Source organism: Pantherophis guttatus, chromosome 7 (assembly GCF_059756535.1).
Source record: "Pantherophis guttatus breed Tessera chromosome 7, ASM5975653v1, whole genome shotgun sequence".
NCBI classification, from domain to species: Eukaryota; Metazoa; Chordata; class Lepidosauria; order Squamata; family Colubridae; genus Pantherophis; species Pantherophis guttatus.
The window spans coordinates 91,637,439-91,657,234 of record NC_142069.1 but is presented as its reverse complement, the minus strand read 5'-3'; the positions used below and the strand labels follow the sequence as shown (position 1 = coordinate 91,657,234).

The 19,796-nt window shown below is 40.0% G+C and overlaps 1 protein-coding gene across 1 annotated transcript; it reads left to right on the top strand.

Moving 5' to 3' along the window:
- The first annotated feature begins 878 nt into the window (after positions 1-878).
- Positions 879-19,215, top strand: LOC117659233 (phytanoyl-CoA dioxygenase, peroxisomal). The gene is made up of 9 exons (XM_060694929.2): positions 879-1,236; positions 1,884-1,939; positions 10,016-10,126; positions 13,781-13,943; positions 14,613-14,694; positions 14,840-15,021; positions 16,535-16,684; positions 17,373-17,507; positions 18,377-19,215. The coding sequence occupies exons 1-9, from the start codon at positions 1,156-1,158 to the stop codon at positions 18,428-18,430; spliced, it is 1,014 nt and encodes a 337-aa protein (XP_060550912.2). The 5' UTR covers positions 879-1,155; the 3' UTR covers positions 18,431-19,215.
- The last annotated feature ends 581 nt before the right edge of the window (positions 19,216-19,796 follow it).

The following is a 19,796-nucleotide window of genomic DNA, read 5'->3' as shown; positions in this document are numbered from 1 at the left end:
TGAGAAATACAATTTACCGATGTATTTTCTTAAGAAATAAGATATCATGTTCAAATGTTGTACATGTTGTGTATTGTTTTACTTGTACCTGTTTGTGTTCTTTTTTCTTCTTCTCTTCTTTCTGTCTGTGTATGTTTTTAATTCAATAAAAAAAAGAAAGATGGTGATAGAGATACAATATATCTGACTTTATAAGGCTGTCCAGCGCTGTCCTCAAATGGAGTGTCTACAATCTCAGCTTTTTAATAGAATAGAAGAGGAAGAGAAGAGAACAGAAGAGAGGAGAAAAAAGAGAACAGAAGAGAATGTAGGCTGGGTAGGGTAGGGTAGGGTAGGGTAGGGTAGAATAGAATAGAATAGAATAGAATAGAATAGAATAGAATAGAATAGAATAGAATAGAATAGAATATAGAGTGGAGTGGAGTGGAGTGGAGTGGAGTGGAATGGAATGGAATGGAATGGAATAGAATAGAATAGAATAGAATAGAATAGAATAGAATAGAATAGAATAGAATATAGAGTGGAGTGGAGTGGAGTGGAGTGGAGTGGAATGGAATGGAATGGAATGGAATGGAATGGAATAGAATAGAATAGAATAGAATAGAATAGAATAGAATAGAATAGAATATGGAAGGGGAGAAGAGAAGAGAAGAGAAGAGAAGAGAAGAGAAGAGAAGAGAAGAGAAGAGAAGAAGAGAAGAATCCCAATGGCCAAGTGTGATGGGACACACAAGGACTTTGTCTCCGGTGCAGAAGCTCTCAGTGTGCATACAAGCAACAACGGATAAATGCTGAGCATAAAATACCGATCCTAAGATACCAGACCCTTCTCAAAGCCCCTCCTGCAACGCGCATTCTCCGCTCAGGGAAAGCCAAGCGTGGCGTTGGGGGCCGAGCCTCCCTTCGCGCTGAAGTCCCTTCGCTTCGCTGTTTTCCAGCCGGGCGAGCGCGCTGGGGAAGGGCGCAGCGGGAGCGCCTCTTGGCCGGTCGCCCGGCCTGTGGGGCAGCCCCTGGCTTCCGACGCCGCCCCCCGAGCACCTGGGCTGCCCTGCTTGCCTTCTCCGCCCCTTGCCGGCTACATCCGAGCCCGACCAGCAGGTCTCCGAGACCCTGAGCGGCAGAAGCGCCCGGCTGATCGCCAAGGACCCTCGCGCCATGGAGAGGCTGGGGAAGCAACGCAGCGCGCCCCTCCGGCTGGGGATCTTGCTCCGGCACCTGCTTCCCCCCGCCGGATTCGTATCCTTCTCCTATCGGGACTTTGCACCTTCTGGGCCCCGGGACTGGCAAAGCCCGCAACGTGGGGGTAAAAAAAGCTCAACCGGTTGGAGGAAGACTCCGGGGTCTCTTGGTGCGCTCTGAATTTAGTTGTTTTCCTGGAGACCTTTCACGACCCCACTAGGTTACATCATCAGTGCTGGAAGGGAGGGGGGTTTGCAGAGAGGAGGAGGAGGAGGACTGTGGGGGCCCTTGGTTGAAACAGCTTCCAACTCCTCCCAACTCTAAAGTATGTTAAATTAAAATTAATTAAGTTAATTAAAACTAAACTCCCACACTAATTCAAGTTCTTGGGTGGTTGTTTTGTTCCTCTGATGTTTCTATTTTATATTTCCTTATGTAGGAAGGAAACATTCCACTGGACCCCTTAAAAAAAAAAAGGAACATTTTCAGCTCCTTTATCCATCAAGCTTTTAAATTTCAAACTGGTGGCGGCTGTAAGATAACTTGGGGGGGGTGTAATTTAAATGGGAAGACGCTATATTATATTTAATTTCTTTCTGTTTTATGAGAACTCCTGTGATTATAAATGCGTTCCGAGTTTGTTTCCCACCGGAACTTCTGCCATCAAAGCCATCTTTTTAAATTTTCTTAAATTTGATGTCAAGACACCTTTTCCAACTTCAGCCCAGGTTGCTCCTGTGACATGCCCAACGCAGTTCTGGTAAGTGGAACTTGACTCTGATTTTCCTCGGATGAAAACACAGATTCAAACGTTTGCTTCATTTTGCTCCCTTTGGGTATTTAGCAGTATGTTTATGTGGGGTTCCGTAGTTTTTGATTTTGGTTTGTAAAGTGAATGACTTCTCTTAAACTGGCCTTGCCTTTGGTAAGTAGTTTAGAGTTCAGCCAGTTTGGGGTTTTGTTTTTTATTTTTATGAATATGTCTCATTTTCAGAGAATAACCTGCCACTCCAGGCCCCAGTAACACGTAGAAGACATCCCAAAGGTGCTTTTTTTCAGGAGGTTTTTTCAGAACCACTTTCTTGGTTTTTCTTTTTGAAGACGTTTCGCTTCTCATCCAAGAAGCTTCTTCAGCTCTTTTTTTTAAATTTTTTTTATATTTTTATTGTTAAAGAATAACAAAAAGGAAAAAAAATCAATACAAAAAATCAATAGTAAAGAAAGAAAAAAAAAATTTTTCCCCCAACGTGCTATACAAACGGAAAGGAAGTTTTAGGAACTTGAAGTCTTCAATTCTTCCAGAAATCTCTTTGATAAGGTACTGGTGCCGATTCATCCAATCTCCCAAGTGCAAAGTCCCCAAATGGTTGCCAAGTGTTCCAAAAAACATTTTCTTTATATATACCACTTCTAATTTTAATATCACAAGTCAATTTATCATTTAATGCAAATTTCCATGTTTCATTATACCATTCTTCTAATTTTAAGTCAACATTTAATTTCCAATATCTAGCAATTATAATTCTCCCCATTATAACCAAAATCCTCACCAATTCTCTTTCTCCAGTTGTTAATGTTGTTTCATTCAATATTAATAATAATATGGTTTCCAATTTCAATTTGACCCTCTTCTTAATTATTTCAAATATTTCATTTTCTATCCTAGACCAAAAAAGTTCAACCCCATTACATTTACACCACATATGAGCATATGTCCCGAGTTCCACTTTACATCTCCAACACATTTTATCCACTTTATTATCCATTTGAAAAAGTCTTATTGGGGTCAAATACCACTTCCAAATAACTTTATAATTATGTTCTTTAATCCTTATTGATAATGTCCTCATTATTCTGCTAACCCAATTCATATTCCAATTTTGATCAGAAATTTCAATACCCAGTTTTTTTACCCAATTCTCTTTCATTACCCTTTGTGAATTATTATCAAAGTTAATAATTTTATAAATTTTACTAACTAAACCCTTTGGCCCAATTTCATCTTTTATTATTCGAGATGTCAAATTTTCAAATTCTGTTTCCTTTCTACTCTCATCATTCCTTTCTTTGCATTTCCTATTCCATTTATTCATTTGAATTCTTTCAAACCAATTAATGTTTAATTTTCCATAAATTTCCTCTTTCCTCATTTCATTTTCTATAAATTTCAGCCATTCACTAATTGTTTCCACTTTCTCTTCTATTATAATCCTCTCTCTGTTACTATTTAATTTCATTGGGCAATTCTCTTTCAGTTTACCTAAATACAATGCGTCTGGTATTAATTTTTTTGCTACTCTGTCCCAATTTTTAGTCAAACTATTTAACCAATAATTACAAATTTTAACCTTACCTTTAAAATTTTCCAAAAACCATTTGTAACCAAACTTCTTTATTTCCTTCATTTCCAAATTACCCCAAAGTTTAACATCTCCTTTTAAAATTTTTACTACTGTTTTTATATTAAATGCTCTATAATAGTTTAATAATTTTGGAATTCCTAAACCACCTTGTTTTTGGTTCTGATACCACATTTTCTTAATCAGTCTTGGTTTTTTATCCCCATTACAAAATGTATCTATTTTTTTTTTTTTGATATACTTCAATGTCCTTCTCGGTTAAAAAAATTGGAAGCATCTCGAATAAAAAGTTAAATTTAGGAAGTAACATCATTTTACATAAAGCTACTCTACCAAACCAAGATAGCTTGAGTTTTTTATATTTCCCAATTTTCTCTTCAACTTCTTTTGTTACTATGTCATAATTTAGTTTCTTTAAATTTTTAATTTTAAGTGAAAGTATAATACCTAAATATCTTAAATTATCCTTTATCCTAATTCCAAATTGATTTTGTAATTTTTCTAATTTATTTTCCCTATCAATTTCCATTAATAATTCTGATTTTGCCCAATTTACTTTCAAACCAGTCATATCTTCAAATTCTTCTAAATGTATTTGAACTCTTTTTATATCATTTGTAATATTGTTTAAAATGACAAGAGTGTCATCTGCATATAAATTAACTTTGACACCTTTATAACCTATTAATTCTGAATCCTCTTCAATCAAAGTTGTTAAAATTTCCATTGCTAATAAAAATAGGATCGGAGACAGAGGACAACCCTGTCTTGTCTCTGCTTCCAAATTTATATCTTGTGTAAATATACCATTTACCTTCACTCTTGCCGTACCCCTCTGGTACAATTTGGAAATAATATGAATAAATTTATTACCAAATCCTAATGCAGAAATCATTTCTTTTATAGTATCCCATTGTATAGAATCAAAAGCTGTAAAAATATCCAAGGCAAGAATACCTATCTTATCACCATTATTCTCAGCAATATCAATAACATTTAATACTCTTCTAACTAAATCACACATATAACGCCCTTTAACAAAACCTACTTGATTATGGTTTATATATTTATCTATAAAATTATTCAATCTATTTGCTACAATTGCAGTAAATATCTTAGCATCTTGGTTAATCAAGGAAATGGGCCGATAGGATTCAATTTTTTCTAAATCTTTACCTGGTTTCGGGATTAAGGATATAATTGTTCTATTCCAGGACATGGGAATATCATCTCCATGTAATATCTTATTATACAATTTCTGTAATTTTGGGATCAAAATTTCTTTAAACTCTTTATAAAATTCTGCTGGTAACTCATCCTCACATGGAGATTTTCCAAGTTTTAGCTTCTGAATCACATCTTTAATTTCCTCAGAGGTAATATCCTTTTCCATTTTTTCTTTATATTTATTATCAATTTTCTTCTGACCATATTTTTCTAAGAAATTTTTTAATTTACAATTATCAATTTCTTTTTTAAGATATAATTCTTGAAAAAACTTTTTAACAATTTCACATTTCTCTAATTTTTTATAACATCTCTTACCTTTTTCATCTATTAGGACACCTATTTCTCTTTTTTCTTTTCGCCGTTTCGCCATTCTTGCTAATTTCGCCATTCTTGCTAATAATTTTGAATTTTTATTACCATATTCAAAAAATTCTCTTTTTAAATAGCTTAATTTTTTTTAACTATTTCTGTATCTTCCGCTATTTGTTTATTTTTCAATTTTTTAAGTTCCTCCCATAATTTCCTATCCTTAGTCTCTAGAAATCTATTTTCCAGTTCTTTTATCAATTTCTTCTTTTCCTCTATTTTTACTTTATAATTCTTATACTTCCTACTTGATAATTTAATACTTTCTCCTCTAAAAATTGCTTTCATTGTGTCCCAAACTGTTCCATAATTAACTTCCCCATTATCATTTCAATCCCAATTTTCTTCCCATTTCTTAAGAATACGATTCTTATCTTCCTCGTTTTTATATAATTTTTCATCATATCTCCAACAATTTTCTTTTTTCTCCAAAAACATATATAATTCTAATAACAATTCTGCGTGGTCAGAGTCTTTAAATATTCCAACATCCATATTATCCACATTATCCATCAGATTCTTGGATACAAAAATATAGTCAATTCTTGAATATGAATTAAATACCTTTGAGTGAAAAGTATACATTCTTTCATTACCTTTAATCTCCCTCCAAACATCAACTACACCATTTTGCAACATCCAATTATCAAGTTTTTCTTATTCCACCATATCGGGTAGGATTGGTACTATCCATCTGGTTTCTAATTAAATTAAAATCACCAGCAATAATTACTTTCCCTACCCTTTCAGTTTGCAACAAATCGGTAATCTTATTCAAAAAATCTTTTTGATTCACATTTGGTGCGTATAAATTAACTAATGTTATTTTTTCCTCGTTAATACATCCTGTTATTATCAAATATCGTCCATCAATATCTGCTATTACTTTGTTTTTTTCAAATTGGACTCTATTTGATATTAATGTTGCAACACCTCTAGATTTTGAGGACCCAAAAGCTTTTTCATAAACCTGCATCCCTTTTAAATACATCCTGTTTATATCCTCAGATTTCTGATGAGTTTCTTGCATAAAAAGTATGTCAGGAGGATCTCTTTTAATCTTAAATTCTAAATGTCTTCTCTTAAACTGATTCCCAGTACCTTTAACATTCCAAGTCATTACCTTAATTACCCCATTAATATTTTTAATTTTAACTATTCCCTCTTTTTCCTTTCCGTGACCCAAAACCCAAACAAATATATATAGACAACACATAACATAAAAATAATAATAATAAAAAAAATAATAATATAAAACATACAAACAACATAAAACAAAAACTAACATGACACACAACCACATAAAATCTTCATCCCCCACCGTCTTCATTAAGATACGCCTCGTTTCCAAGAGTGGGGGAGAGGGGACCCCGTCCATCAACTGGGTCGTCTCTTCATTGGCATAATTCTGGTTTCAATTGAACAACTACAGGTTCTTCATCCCCGCACTCGGGCTCATCTTCCCTTTTATGTTCAGAGTCCAATGTAATCATCCTTTCCACTCCTTCACCAGTAAGATCTCGACTTTTCTTCTGTACCTCCGCCAAAGATGGAGAAATATCTTTCGTTGGTTTTCTTTTCCTCTTTGGTTTTGGACCTAAACCTCCGACCGCCCCTCCTTCTTCCTCTGGTGTTGATGTATATATTTCAATTCCACCCATTTTGAGTAATTGTGATCTTAATTCACATTGTTCTTCCTCTTTTTCCAAAAAGCCAAGCTCATGGAAGTATTGGACCATATCTGTTTCTATTGTGAATATATGCATTCTATTTTTATAGAAAAATTTCATTCGCTGTGGTGGTCTCCAATTATACTTAATACCTCTATCTTTTAATATTTTAGTAATTGGCTTCAGATAATATCTCCACGATCTTTCCTCTCTTGAGATATCTTGGAAGACTTGGACCTGTTTTCCCTCAATCTTCAGCACAGCATCACCATTTTCTCTAATTTTTGCCATTACTTGTAATTTATCATTAACACTTGCAAATCTCACCAAAACATTTCTTATTATTTCACGTTGTCTTCTAAATCCAATTCGATAGACACTTATCAAATCTGTGGTTGTAAAATTTTTATCCAATCCAAGTTCATTAAGCCATTTCAAAACACGTTGTTTAACATTGTCCACTTTTTCTTCCACTATGCCTCTTATAACAATGTTAGACTTCCTAACTTCTTCTTCCAAAATACACATTCTTCTATCCTGTTTTTCATTTTTTAAAAAAATTTCAGTTATTTGCTTATCAATTTTTTTTGTTTGCACTTGTAGTTGGTCTACATTATCTTTTATCACTGTTACTTCTGCTGTGTATTTAGCAAAATTAACATTAATTTCTTGAACAATTTGTTCCAGCTGGTTGGATCTTTCCTTCTTTTCTTCATCCATTTTTAAATGTATTTTTTGAAATTCTGTATCCATTATTTCAATTTTATCACTTAATTTGTTTAATGCCAACACAATTTGAGCTGAGTCAATACTAGCTTGAGAAATCTGTTTGACCTTAGGTCGCACCGATTCATCTTTAGATGGATCCATCTTAATAACTCCTATAATTTTTGACCAAATATTTCTATAACTTTATTCACAGTTCAAAATCAATGGGTCATCAACTTGTATTTAAGATGTTAAGTTATTGTAGAGGAAAATCTTTAATCCTCAATTCTGTACCACAGATACTCAGAAGGGTCTTTTCAGAAGGACTTGGGCATATTTTACTTTCACCTTAAGATGCCAGAGACGACAAATAAAGCATTAAAGAGTCCCAAATTTTAAAAAAGTTGAAAGTCCAAGTTATTGAAGGCTTGCTTACAATTGCTTCTTGCGCCAGAGGCAGTATAAAATACAAACAGAGAAATTCCTGTAGTCACGTTAATCAAGATCAGTTACATTCCTCAGCGCCATTTTGCCCGCTGTGAGCTTCAAACAGCAAACATGCTTTAGATTACTTTAAGACTTTTAACTTTTAGTCTACAATTTTCACAGCGTCTTCAAAAAAAAAAAGGGATAATTTTTCAAATTTTCAGATGATCCCACAAACAAACCATTTAAATATTAGGCTGTTCCAAAAAAAAGATTCCTGTTCTCCACATTTATGTCGACTCCAACATTCAGGCAGCTCTCAGATATCTTATTTTTATCTTCTTCAAACATAGCCATAAAACTTAGTTTGCTGCCCTTCGCCCTGTCGACATCTTTTGCGGATCCAGCTCACAATTAAATTCTAATTTATTGTTTTTCAGACCTCTTTAAATCATCGTCTCGCTGTTTCATCACCCCCTCTGCTCACTTTTATCCCCCGAAGGGAAAGCACTTTAAAAGAAAACCTCAATTAAAAGCAGTTTAGGGTGACTGACCACATCAATCTTAATCCAACCAAGACAGGAACTCTTCAATAACGCACCTAGTTGTTATCGGACTTCAAAAATGCTGTGTATTTTATTTTCATCCGCTTTCAATTTTCCATATGCCGCAGAGAGACGAAGACAATGTCTTCTAAGCCACAGCCATGGACACCCCCCCCCCCCGCTTCTTCAGCTCTTGACAGGATAGTGAGGAATGGAATCTTGTCAGAGCTGAAGAAGCTTCTTAGATGAGAAGCGAAACGTCTTCAAAAGAAAAAAAACCCAAGGAAGTCCAGTTGCCTTCTGAAAAAAGCACCTTTGGGACAACCATGACCTAGAGGACGGAGAACCTCTACAGACCAGTGGTGGGTTGCCCTCAGTTCACACCGGTTTGCAAGAACCGGGAGAAAAACCGGCGGGAGGCTCCGCCCACTGACCCGGACGTCATCATAAGTGATCTGCGCATACGCAGAAGAGAGCGCGCGCACACGAGCATAATGCAAACCAGTAGTAAAGATAAGTAGGAACCCCCCCCGCTACAGACATCTAGAAGGCATGTGCAACACAATACCAAGCACAATAGAACCTCTGGTCACGGACGCTTCTGACCACGACCATATCAGGGTGTTTTGTAAGTGCCAAATTTCCTGTTGTTTGTTTACAAACAACAGCGACCCACGTGTGGCCGCTGCATTAATTTTGGTTAGGTTCGGGTGACGACCAAATCGGGTTCAGACCAAAGTTATGGAACAAATTATGGTCGTGACCAGAGGTTCTACTGTATACAAAAGAGTATATCAGGGGTGAAATCCAGCAGGTTCTGACAGGTTCTGGAGAACCGGTAGCGGAAATTTTGAGTAGTTCAGAGGCAAATACCACCTCTAGCTGGCCCCAGAATGGGGAGGGAATGGAGATATTGCAATATCCTTCCCCCGGAGTGGGGAGGGAATGGAGATTTTGCAATATCCTTCCCCCGGAGTGGGGTGGGAATGGGGATTTTGCAATATCCTTCCCCCGGAGTGGGGAGGGAATGGAGATTTTGCAATATCCTTCCCCCGGAGTAGGGAGGGAATGGAGATTTTGCAATATCCTTCCCCCGGAGTAGGGAGGGAATGGAGATTTTGCAATATCCTTCCCCTGGAGTGGGGTGGGAATGGAGATTTTGCAATATCCTTCCCCCGGAGTAGGGAGGGAATGGAGATTTTGCAATATCCTTCCCCCGGAGTGGGGTGGGAATGGAGATTTTGCAATATCTTTCCCCCGGAGTGGGCAAAATATCCTTCCCCCGGAGTGGGGTGGGAATGGAGATTTTGCAATATCTTTCCCCCGGAGTGGGGAGGGAATGGAGATTTTGCAATATCCTTTTAAGTCTTGTAACCTTCAACTCCCAGAATTCCTCAGCCAACTTCTGGGAGTTGAAGTCCACAAGTCTTAAAGTTGCCAAGGTTGGAGACCCCTGCTCTAAAGTATCCCAAGGCTGCAAGTTTCAATTCCACTTCAATACAAAAAGAATCAATATTTCATGTCTCTACAGTTACACCTTGGATAATGACGTCTTAACTCCAGAGCAGAGACGTTTCTATGAGGACAATGGATATCTCGTCATCAAAAATCTGGTGGCTGATGAAGATATTGAGCGCTTCAGGTAAAACAAAGACAGGTATCCTTGACCCATGTCAAGTATCATTCAACCCAACACCTTGAATTGCTCTAAGACAGGGCTCTCCAAACTTGGCACACCTGGACTTCAACTCCCAGAATTCCTCTGCTGGCCATGCTGTCTAGGGAATTCTGGGAGTGGAAGCCCACAAGTCCAAGAATTCTGGGAGTGTTAGCCCACAAATCCAAGAATTCTGGAAGTCCACAAATCCAAGAATTCTGGAAGTGGAAGCCCACAAATCCAAGAATTCTGGTGGTTGAAGTCCACAACTCCAAGAATTCTGGGAGTGGAAGCCCACAAATCCAAGAATTCTGGGAGTGGAAGCCCACAAATCCAAGAATTCTGGAAGTGGAAGCCCACAAATCCAAGAATTCTGGTGGTTGAAGTCCACAAATCCAAGAATTCTGGGAATGGAAGCCCACAACTCCAAGAATTCTGGGAGTGGAAGCCCACAACTCCAAGAATTCTGGGAGTGGAAGCCCACAAATCCAAGAATTCTGGGAGTGGAAGCCCACAAATCCAAGAATTCTGGAAGTGGAAGCCCACAAATCCAAGAATTCTGGTGGTTGAAGTCCACAAATCCAAGAATTCTGGGAATGGAAGCCCACAACTCCAAGAATTCTGGGAGTGGAAGCCCACAAATCCAAGAATTCTGGTGGTTGAAGTCCACAAATCCAAGAATTCTGGGAGTGGAAGCCCACAAATCCAAGAATTCTGGTGGTTGAAGTCCACAAATCCAAGAATTCTGGGAATGGAAGTCCACAAATCCAAGAATTCTGGGAGTGGAAGTCCACAAATCCAAGAATTCTGGGAGTGGAAGCCCACAAGTCCAAGAATTCTGGTGGTTGAAGCCCACAACTCCAAGAATTCTGGTGGTTGAAGCCCACAACTCCAAGAATTCTGGAAATTGAAGCCCACAACTCCAAGAATTATGGGAGTTGAAGTCCACAAGTTTTAAATTTGCCAGGTTTGGCGACTCCCGCTCTAAGAAGTCAATTGCAAACCATGTCATTTGAGCAAACTAGGAATTGCTCTTAATGAACTATGTCACTGCAGTCAGAGTTTCTGTAACTCCAGAAGGTGGTTGTAACTGGATCGTCTGGAGTTGTGCAAAATTGTGCATAATTTTTGTAATTACAACAGGGAAGTTTTAATTGTTGTTTACTGTGCTTTTTTTATTATTATAATTGTGGCATGGGAACGTCCAGCGGCGTGGACAATAAATAAGCAAGCAAGGACATAAGTGTAGGTGGCAGCTTGCAATCTACACTTGGAGAACCCTTCGCTTAGATCCTGTGAATTTTCAAAAAACGGATCTCTTAGGACATACAATCATAGGACTGGGAAGGAACCTCGGAGGGCTTCTAGCCAGTGGGGAAATCTAAAAACGTTTCCTACCGGTTCTGTGGACGTGGCTTCGTTGGCTGGCTTGGTGGGGGTCATGTGACTGGGTGGGCGTGGCTATATGACTGGGGGATCATGTGACTGGGAGGATCAAAAGACAGAAACTCACTTTAACAATGTCCTGCTGGAGCAGGGGGTTGGACTAGATGACTTCCAGGTCCCTTCTAGCCCTGGATTGATTGCTGTGCTCTTTCAAGGTATCCTCTGAAGCTGCGTCTGGTGCCAGGTTTGTGGTCCTTCCTTCCTCTTCTTTTTCCCTCCCTCCCTCCCTCCCTCCCTTTTTCTTTCTTTCTTTCTTTCTTTCTTTCTTTCTTTCTTTCTTTCTTTCTTTCTTTCCTTTCTTTCTTTCTTTCTTTCTTTCTTTCTTTCTTTCTTTCTTTCTTTCTTTCTTTCCTTCCTCCCTCCCTCCCTCCCTCTTTCTTTCTTTCTTTCTTTCTTTCTTTCTTTCTTTCTTTCTTTCTTTCTTTCTTTCTTTCTTTCTTTCTTTCTTTCTTTCTTTCGCAGCACCCATCAACACCACCTGTTTTTGGCCTAGCAGACCTCAGGGAAGCCTCCTGGGAGCAAAAAAGGGACTTCCCCCAATAGGTAGTAAAAAATGCTTTAAAGAGTTAAAAAAAAAAGTTCCAAGGATCTCACGGCTGATTGTCACAGGTGATTGAACCTTTTCTTTACTTTTTAAAAGCATTTTTAAACTACCTATTGCCTGCCTGTGCTGTGCCATCATCGGAACTCCTTTTTTACTTTTACTTTTTACTACTGGTTCGGCGAACCACTCACATTTGTTACTACCGGTTCGGATCGAACCGGCCTGAACCGGTAGCATTGCACCCCTGGTTCTAGCCCAAGGCAGAAGATCTTATACCGTACTGCTCAAAAGGTTTTCCAATATGGTTTTTGAAAACTATTCCATTGATTCATTGTTGTCAGGAAGTTTCTCCTTACTTCAAGGTTGCATCCCTCTTTCCACCCACAAAGAAGAAGGTGGACAACCTATTCTCCAAGACACCAGAAGGCAGAACAAGAAACAACGGGATGGAAACTAACCATGGAGAGATCCAATCTAGAACCAGGGAGGGATTTCCTGGCAGTGAGAACAATTAGTCAGTGGAACAACTTGTCTCTAGAAGCTGTGGGTGCTCCATCCCTGGAGGTCTTCAAGAAGAGATTGGACAGCAGTTTGTCTGAAATGATATAAGTTTCCTGCCTGAGCAGGGGGTAGGACTAGAAGATCTCTGATGTCCCTTCCAACTCTTGTAATTCTGCTTCTAGTCCTATCCTCATGTGCTTTGGAGAATAAGTCAACCCCCTCTTCCTTGTGACAGCCCCTCAAATACTGGAAGACATCTGTCATGTCACCTCTAGTCCTCCTCTTTGATAGCTAGACATTGTTCTGACCTAGGCTTCCTGGGAAAGCATAAATCACAATCTTAGTCCCCAAAAAACCCTCTTTTATTGAGACGGCTGTGAATTACGGTCATTCACAGCCCGTAATGGTTCACAAACAGCCTGTGCAGATTCTGACCGATGTCTGCTCGAGTGGACACAGTCTTTCAGGGTAATGTTGATAAGCACCCACCTTTATCTCCCTTGAAATGTTGCCAGAGACCTAATTGTCCATTAGTTTTGCAAGGCCAAACGGAGCACAGAGTCAAAACGGACTTCTCAGAGCTTGAATTGACTCTATGAACTAATTGCTTCCTGCAAAGGCTCACGTCCGTTTGCTCCTCTTTTATGACTTATGGGAGGGGCCAATCATCTCCAAACCTTACTCCTGAGTGGCCCCCCTTTTTTTAATCGTTCTTGCCTTCTGGCAGCTCTGCGCATGTGCATACTGGGAACAGGCTCCTCCTGTTCCTCTGCCTCTCTGCTGTCCGACTCTGGGGGCTTCGGAGTCCGCGCATCACTCCCAGATGGCCCTGGCCCCCTCTCTATCTCCGACGCAGAGCCCTCGTCCGAGCCTTCCCCAGACTCCAGGACTGGCCCATGTTCCACCCCAGCCTCCTCACTGTCTGACTCTGCTGCCAGCTCTGCAGGCCGCCGCCGAGCCACAACAGACATACCTAGCTCCCTCGACGGTTCCTCGTACGATTTAGCCTCCAGTACTCTGGAATAATTCCTTTTTGATTCCCAATGGAAAGCCTTACACGGAATGAATGCAAAAGTAGATGCCTTTAGAGGAGTTCTGGATGACAATTTAAAATGCTTTCCCCTTTTCTTTTTTAACCCTGTTTTCAGAGAGGAGTTTGTAAAGATATGCAGAAAGGAAGTGAAGGTGCTTGGAATAACTATCTTGAAAGACATCACGATTGCCAAGTCTGAAGCCAACGAGAATAAGGTTTTCAGATTGCAGGATTTCATGAATAGCGAGGAGCTCTTTCAATACTGCACCTTACCTCAGGTGAAAGCGGGACTGTTCCGAAATCCTAAAAATTTGCATAAACATCTTCCCATCTCAAAAGAACTTACCTTATGCGCGGCCAGAATCTGAAAATGACATTTAACACAGCCGGGTACTTAAGCAAAATGCTTCGGTTGAGATCGGCATACGTGGGACTGATTGGGGTAGATTGCAATATAATTTTATCATATTTTATCTGTATCTTAAATTATTGTTATTTTATTCCAATGTCATTTTAAATCGTAGTTTATCCAATTCCACTTTAAATTGCTTTTATCAAATTTTAGTAATAAATTATTTTAATAATAATTTGTTTCTGGAACTCTGCACTTTGATATGGGCCAAGGGCTAATCAGTCAATCAATCAATCAAGTAAGCACGTGTCATATTAAACACATCATCCCTTTATTATATTTCTGGCATTGTACCGAACAAAAATATTTCTGGTTTTAGGTCTTACGTGCTGCTCTGTCATTTTTTCCTAACCGTGTATGTATGCCCCTGCCCCACCCTTTATGTCAGGCTGCCATCCAAGCGAAGCAGAGCCAAAGCCACAGTTACCGCCAGCTATTTTCTGTATCACTTTTTGGTTTTTAATCATTCCATCGTAAGGATTTGTGGCAGCTTTAAATATCTCTTTCTTTTCTGAGCTGGTTTTGTTTCCTTTAGATCTTAAAATACGTCGAATGCTTCACGGGGCCAGACATCATGGCTATGCACACCATGCTGAACAATAAACCACCCGATACAGGTGAGACCCAGGTGAATTAACAGGTGAGAAGAAGCTCAGGGAGCACCAGGGACCCCTCCTGTCAACCCTGCGCGAGAAATAATTCTCCTTTGTTGCTAGCGTTACTCCCTCTTTCTGAGTCCAAGGAATTTCTCCTCCTTTCCAGGCAAGAAAACCTCTCGTCATCCTTTGCATCAGGATCTTTATTACTTCCCCTTCCGGCCTGCCGACCGAGTTGTTTGTGCCTGGACCGCAATGCAAAAGGTGGACCGGACAAACGGATGTCTGGTTGTGTTGCCAGGGACTCACAAGGGCTGCCTGAAGGAGCACAAATACCCGGATTGGGAGGTAAACGACGGAGAGGGAGAGGCATGATTGGCATCAAAAAGCTAGGGTACGGGTAGTCCTCGACTTGCGACCAATGAAATCACTTAGCGACCGACCTGAAAAAGAGGAACTTGCAACCCGGATTCAAAGTTCTGACAGTGACCCCGCCCCCTGCTGTCATGTGACTGCACTCCAGATGCTTGGCCACAGGGCCACATTTACAGTCACACGATCATGTTTTATGACGGTTTTGCCAGAAAGCAAATTCCAGGTTTTGGGCAAAACTGCACTCAGAGGGAATAGTGGCTTTGCACTTACGACCGGGGTGTTTGCTTAATGACCACTGCAAACAATGTCAGTTGAATGACCCGTCTTATGACCATCATGGGCAGGCTTCATTACGGTTGTAACTCAAGGACTAACGCAGGCAGTCCTCGATGTACGACCACAATTGAGCCCAAAAATGCCAGGAGGAAAGCATATCAGATAGGGAGCGAGGATGATGAATCCTGGCTTGATCCCAGACAGCGTCGGAGGGAGAAGCGTGCGCAGCAACGAAAGAGGCGTGGGAGGGCCCGAGGTTGAGCTGAGTCACTGAGCCACACCCCACAAGGAATAAAAGTGGGTGTGATTGCTCTTCAGGCTTTGTGACGGTCAAAGTTAAAAACCTGAGAGTCACATCGTGTTACCTGAAATCTGGCTTGTGCATATTTGGATTGGACCTTGGCGAACTCTTGCTTCGTGGATTACTTTTTGCTACTGAACCAGACTAAGGATAAACTCTCTCTTGCTTACTGTGAGTGAAAACTGGCTTGGCAGGCATTTCGCAGTTTACTGCCAAAACTCTTATCTGCAAGGGTTTCTAGTCTGATTGCTTAATAAAAACTTGGCAGGCGTGCCTGGTTGTGTGTTTGCCTGTGTGGGGACGGGGGACAGAACAGGAAGACTGAGTCAAGACATGGTGTCTGGAGGTCCTTCCTCCAGTAGGATTTCACAGCTGCCAATGTTGGAAGGGACCCTGGAGGTCATCTAGTGCAACCCCCTGTTCAGGATGGAGACCCGTACTAAGGATTCGAACTGCCGAACTGCCGACATTTCTGATTGACAATGTGGAGGTGGCTCTCAGGTTACACAACCAGGAAAAAAGATTTGCCAAAGATGTTGAGTGTCTTACCTTGTATCAGGGATAAACAATCCATCCGGCCATTGTTGGAAGGAGAATCCTGGTCAATGGATGGATATCTAAAATTTGGTCTCTGAGGGGTCCTCGGTGCTCCCTGGGTGTCTTCTCGCAGATGTTTCATGACCCAAATTAGGTAACATCATCAGTGCTAGTGATGAAACTGCAAGAAAACAGTGCAAGCTTCTAGCACTGATAATGTTACCTAGTTGGGTCATGAAACGTCTGCAAGAAAACCACCAAGCTCAGAGAGCACCAAGGAGCCCCTGAGTTACAAAGATTCTCCTTCATTTGGCCTGTTTGCGTCTCTCGGGAAGCTTAGAAGGTCAGTTCTACCTTGTTTTTTTTCCCCAGGGTGGTGTGAACAAGCTGTACCATGGGATCCATGACTACGACAAGAGTCTTCCCAGAGTCTACCTCCCCATGGAGAAAGGAGACATCGTCTTCTTCCACCCCTTGATCATTCATGGCTCCGGAAGAAACAGGACGGAAGGATTTCGGAAGGTAATCCAGACACCCATAATTCTGGGTGTCTGAAGATCCCCCGAGACCTCACCTGCGGGGTTCAAAGCAAGGACTTTCTGTGTCTTACCTGAACATTTATTTGGGCCTCTTTCTTAATGGTTTTGGTTAATAAGGCTTGGAACGTGGCCAATTTGCATTTAATCGTGAAAATAAAAAATGGTGTAACTTCTCTCTGTCTCTTTCCTTCCCTCCCCCCCTCTCCCACTCCTCCCTCTCTCTTCCTCCCTCCCTTTCTCTCTCTCCTTCTCTCTCCATCCTTCTCCCTCTCTCCCTCTCTCCTCCTTTCTCTCTCCCTCTCTTGCTTCCTTCCTCCCTCCCTCCCCTCCTCCTCTCCCACTCCCTTCTCTCTCCCTCTCCTCCTTCTCCCCCTCTCTCCCTCCTTCTCCCTCTCCCCTCCTTCCCACTCCCTCCCTCTTTCTTGCTCTCCCTCCCTCTCTCCCTCTTTCCCGCCTTCTCCCTCTTTCCTTCTTCCTCTCCCTCTATCTCCCTCCCTCTCCTCCTCTCCCTCCCTCCCTCCCCTCCTCCTCTCCCACTCCCTTCTCTCTCCTTCTCCTCTTTCTCCCCCTCTCTCTCCCTCCTTCTCCCTCTCTCCTCCTTCCCACTCCCTCCCTTTCTCCCTCCCTCTTTCTCGCTCTCCCTCCCTCTCTCTCCCTCTCTTTTAATACAGGCTATTTCTTGCCATTATGCCAGTAGTGACTGCTACTATATTGACGTCAAAGGGACTATCCAGGAAACTATAGAGAAGGAAGTGGAAGAGTTTGCAAGGCGGAAGTTTAATGTTGGTTCATCGGTGGATTTGAAAGTAAGTATTTTCTTTCCTTTTTTTTTCTTTTTTGTTAAAAAACAACAACACCATGTTCAAAAGCGTTCGGCCCTCTGCTTCTCTTATAAAGCATTAAATCCTTCTCCCTAATGAAGAAGTATGTAAAAAAAACACCATTTCTGCAGAATTTATATCAGAATATCTTTGGATGCTGCGCTTGTCTGCTTATCAGTATTTCTTCTCTGAGATTGGATGAGGCTAAGATTCTCCACGAGACTGGAATAAATAGTGAATTTATTTATTTATTTATTTTATAAAATTTGTATGCCGCCCTATCTCCGAGGACTCAGGGTGGCTGACAACGACAATCGACCAAGCGACTGTTAAAACCAACAAATATACATATTCGTTTGGAGGCTAGTAGTTCAGGCAGTCCTCAATTTATGACCACAGTCGGGACTAGGATTTCCATTGCTAAATGAGGAAGTCGTTAAGTGTGCCCGATTTTATGACCCTTCTGGCCACAGCTGATAAGCAGATCACTTGCCGTTGTTAAGTGAATCTTGGCAGAAGGTCACAAAAGGGGATCACGTCACACACACACACACACACACTCATCATAAATCCAAGTCAGTTGCCAAGCTGTCTGAGTTTTGATCATGTAAGCACGGGGAGGCTTACAACGGTCGTAAGTGTGAAAAAAACCGATCCTAAGTCGTTTTTTTTCACGCCATTGTCACTTCCAAGGTCACTAAATGAACTGTCATAAGTGGAGGACTACCTGTGTTGTGTTCCGAACGTGGAAAAATCTTTTTAAATGGACGTTCAAGGCATTAACTAAACTCAACCTCTTTATGTCTTCCCGTGTGAATCAGGATAAATCTCATTATTTCTGTTTTGTTTCTCAGGACGCTGCTATAATACGGTGTCGACTGGTTAAAGGGGAGAAAAAAAATATTTAAAACTCTGTTTGGATCCATTCTCCAATCAGCGAAGAAGCCTCGGAAAATTCAGCATTTATTTTTTCTTACTTTTTGGGGGAAGGGCTATGCGGTTAGTAATAATCTCGATAGGACTTTGAAGCGCTATCTGCATCTGGAACTCAATTCAAGGCTGCAATTCTAGGCACATAAATTGTGAATTACAATGACTACGGTGAAATTTCTTTCTGAGTAAAAAAATAAATGGTTAGAATTTAAGCTGCAATTCTATACAAATTTTACTTAGAGTCTAAGAATTTTAAACTGCTGTCCTAGTCTTTTTCTTTTGAAAATATTTTTTATTTTAAAACAAAAACAAAATATAAAACCATCATCATTCCCAACAATTACAGACAGTATGTCGAACGATTAATATTCTCTTGTGCATAATTCAATTTCTAAAATACCAATTTATAACAGGAACTTATATCTCTTATAAAAAAAACTTCACACATTTTATCTTTACATCAACACCATATTTCATCTTCAACTCCATGATTTATTATCTATCTATTGATAAAACAAATCCCATATCAAATAGTATTGTTTATCTTCCTGTTCTCTAATTTCAAATGTCAATTTACTCATTTCAGCACATTCCATAATTTTCTTAATAACCTCATCATCTGTAGGTAACTTCTCTCCTTTCCAGTTTTTAGCAAATACAATTCTAGCCGCTGTTAAAACATTCACAATTAAATATTGCAATTCTCTATTGTATGTTTCCTGTAAAATCCCTAATAAAAATATCTCTGGTTTAACGTCAATGTGTTTCTTTATCATTTTTTCCACCCACAGGTGTATCTTAGTCCAATATCTCTTGGTTTCTACGCATGTCCACCACATATGGTAATATGATCCTGGAGTCTGATGACACTTCCAACATTTCTCAAGACCACAATTTCTTTCTCCTTATACTTTACTTATACTATACTTTAGTTTTCTCTCTAGCTATCTGACGTATCTGTGCTTTAATTGATTTCTTAGTAAATCTTATGTGTACTTCTTGTGGTAACTTGTTATGCATTGCGTATCTGGTATACACTCAATATATCTCGTCCACATCATCCATCATCTTCTCCTTAGTAATTTCTAGCGCTTCAGCTAATATTCCTATCATAATTCCTGCCAAGTTCTCACCCTTTTCTTCTTCCACATTTTGAAATCTGAGATAAAATTCTGATCTGTCCATCTCCCATTCAATCAGTCCACTCCTGTCTCATTCAACTTCTCCCAATCTATTATCCATGTCTTTGATTTTTTCCTCCTTTTGCTCTTCCTTTTTCTCAAGCTTTTGCTCTTCATATTTCAGCATCCCTTGCTGAATGCTTGCCACTTTTTCATCTGT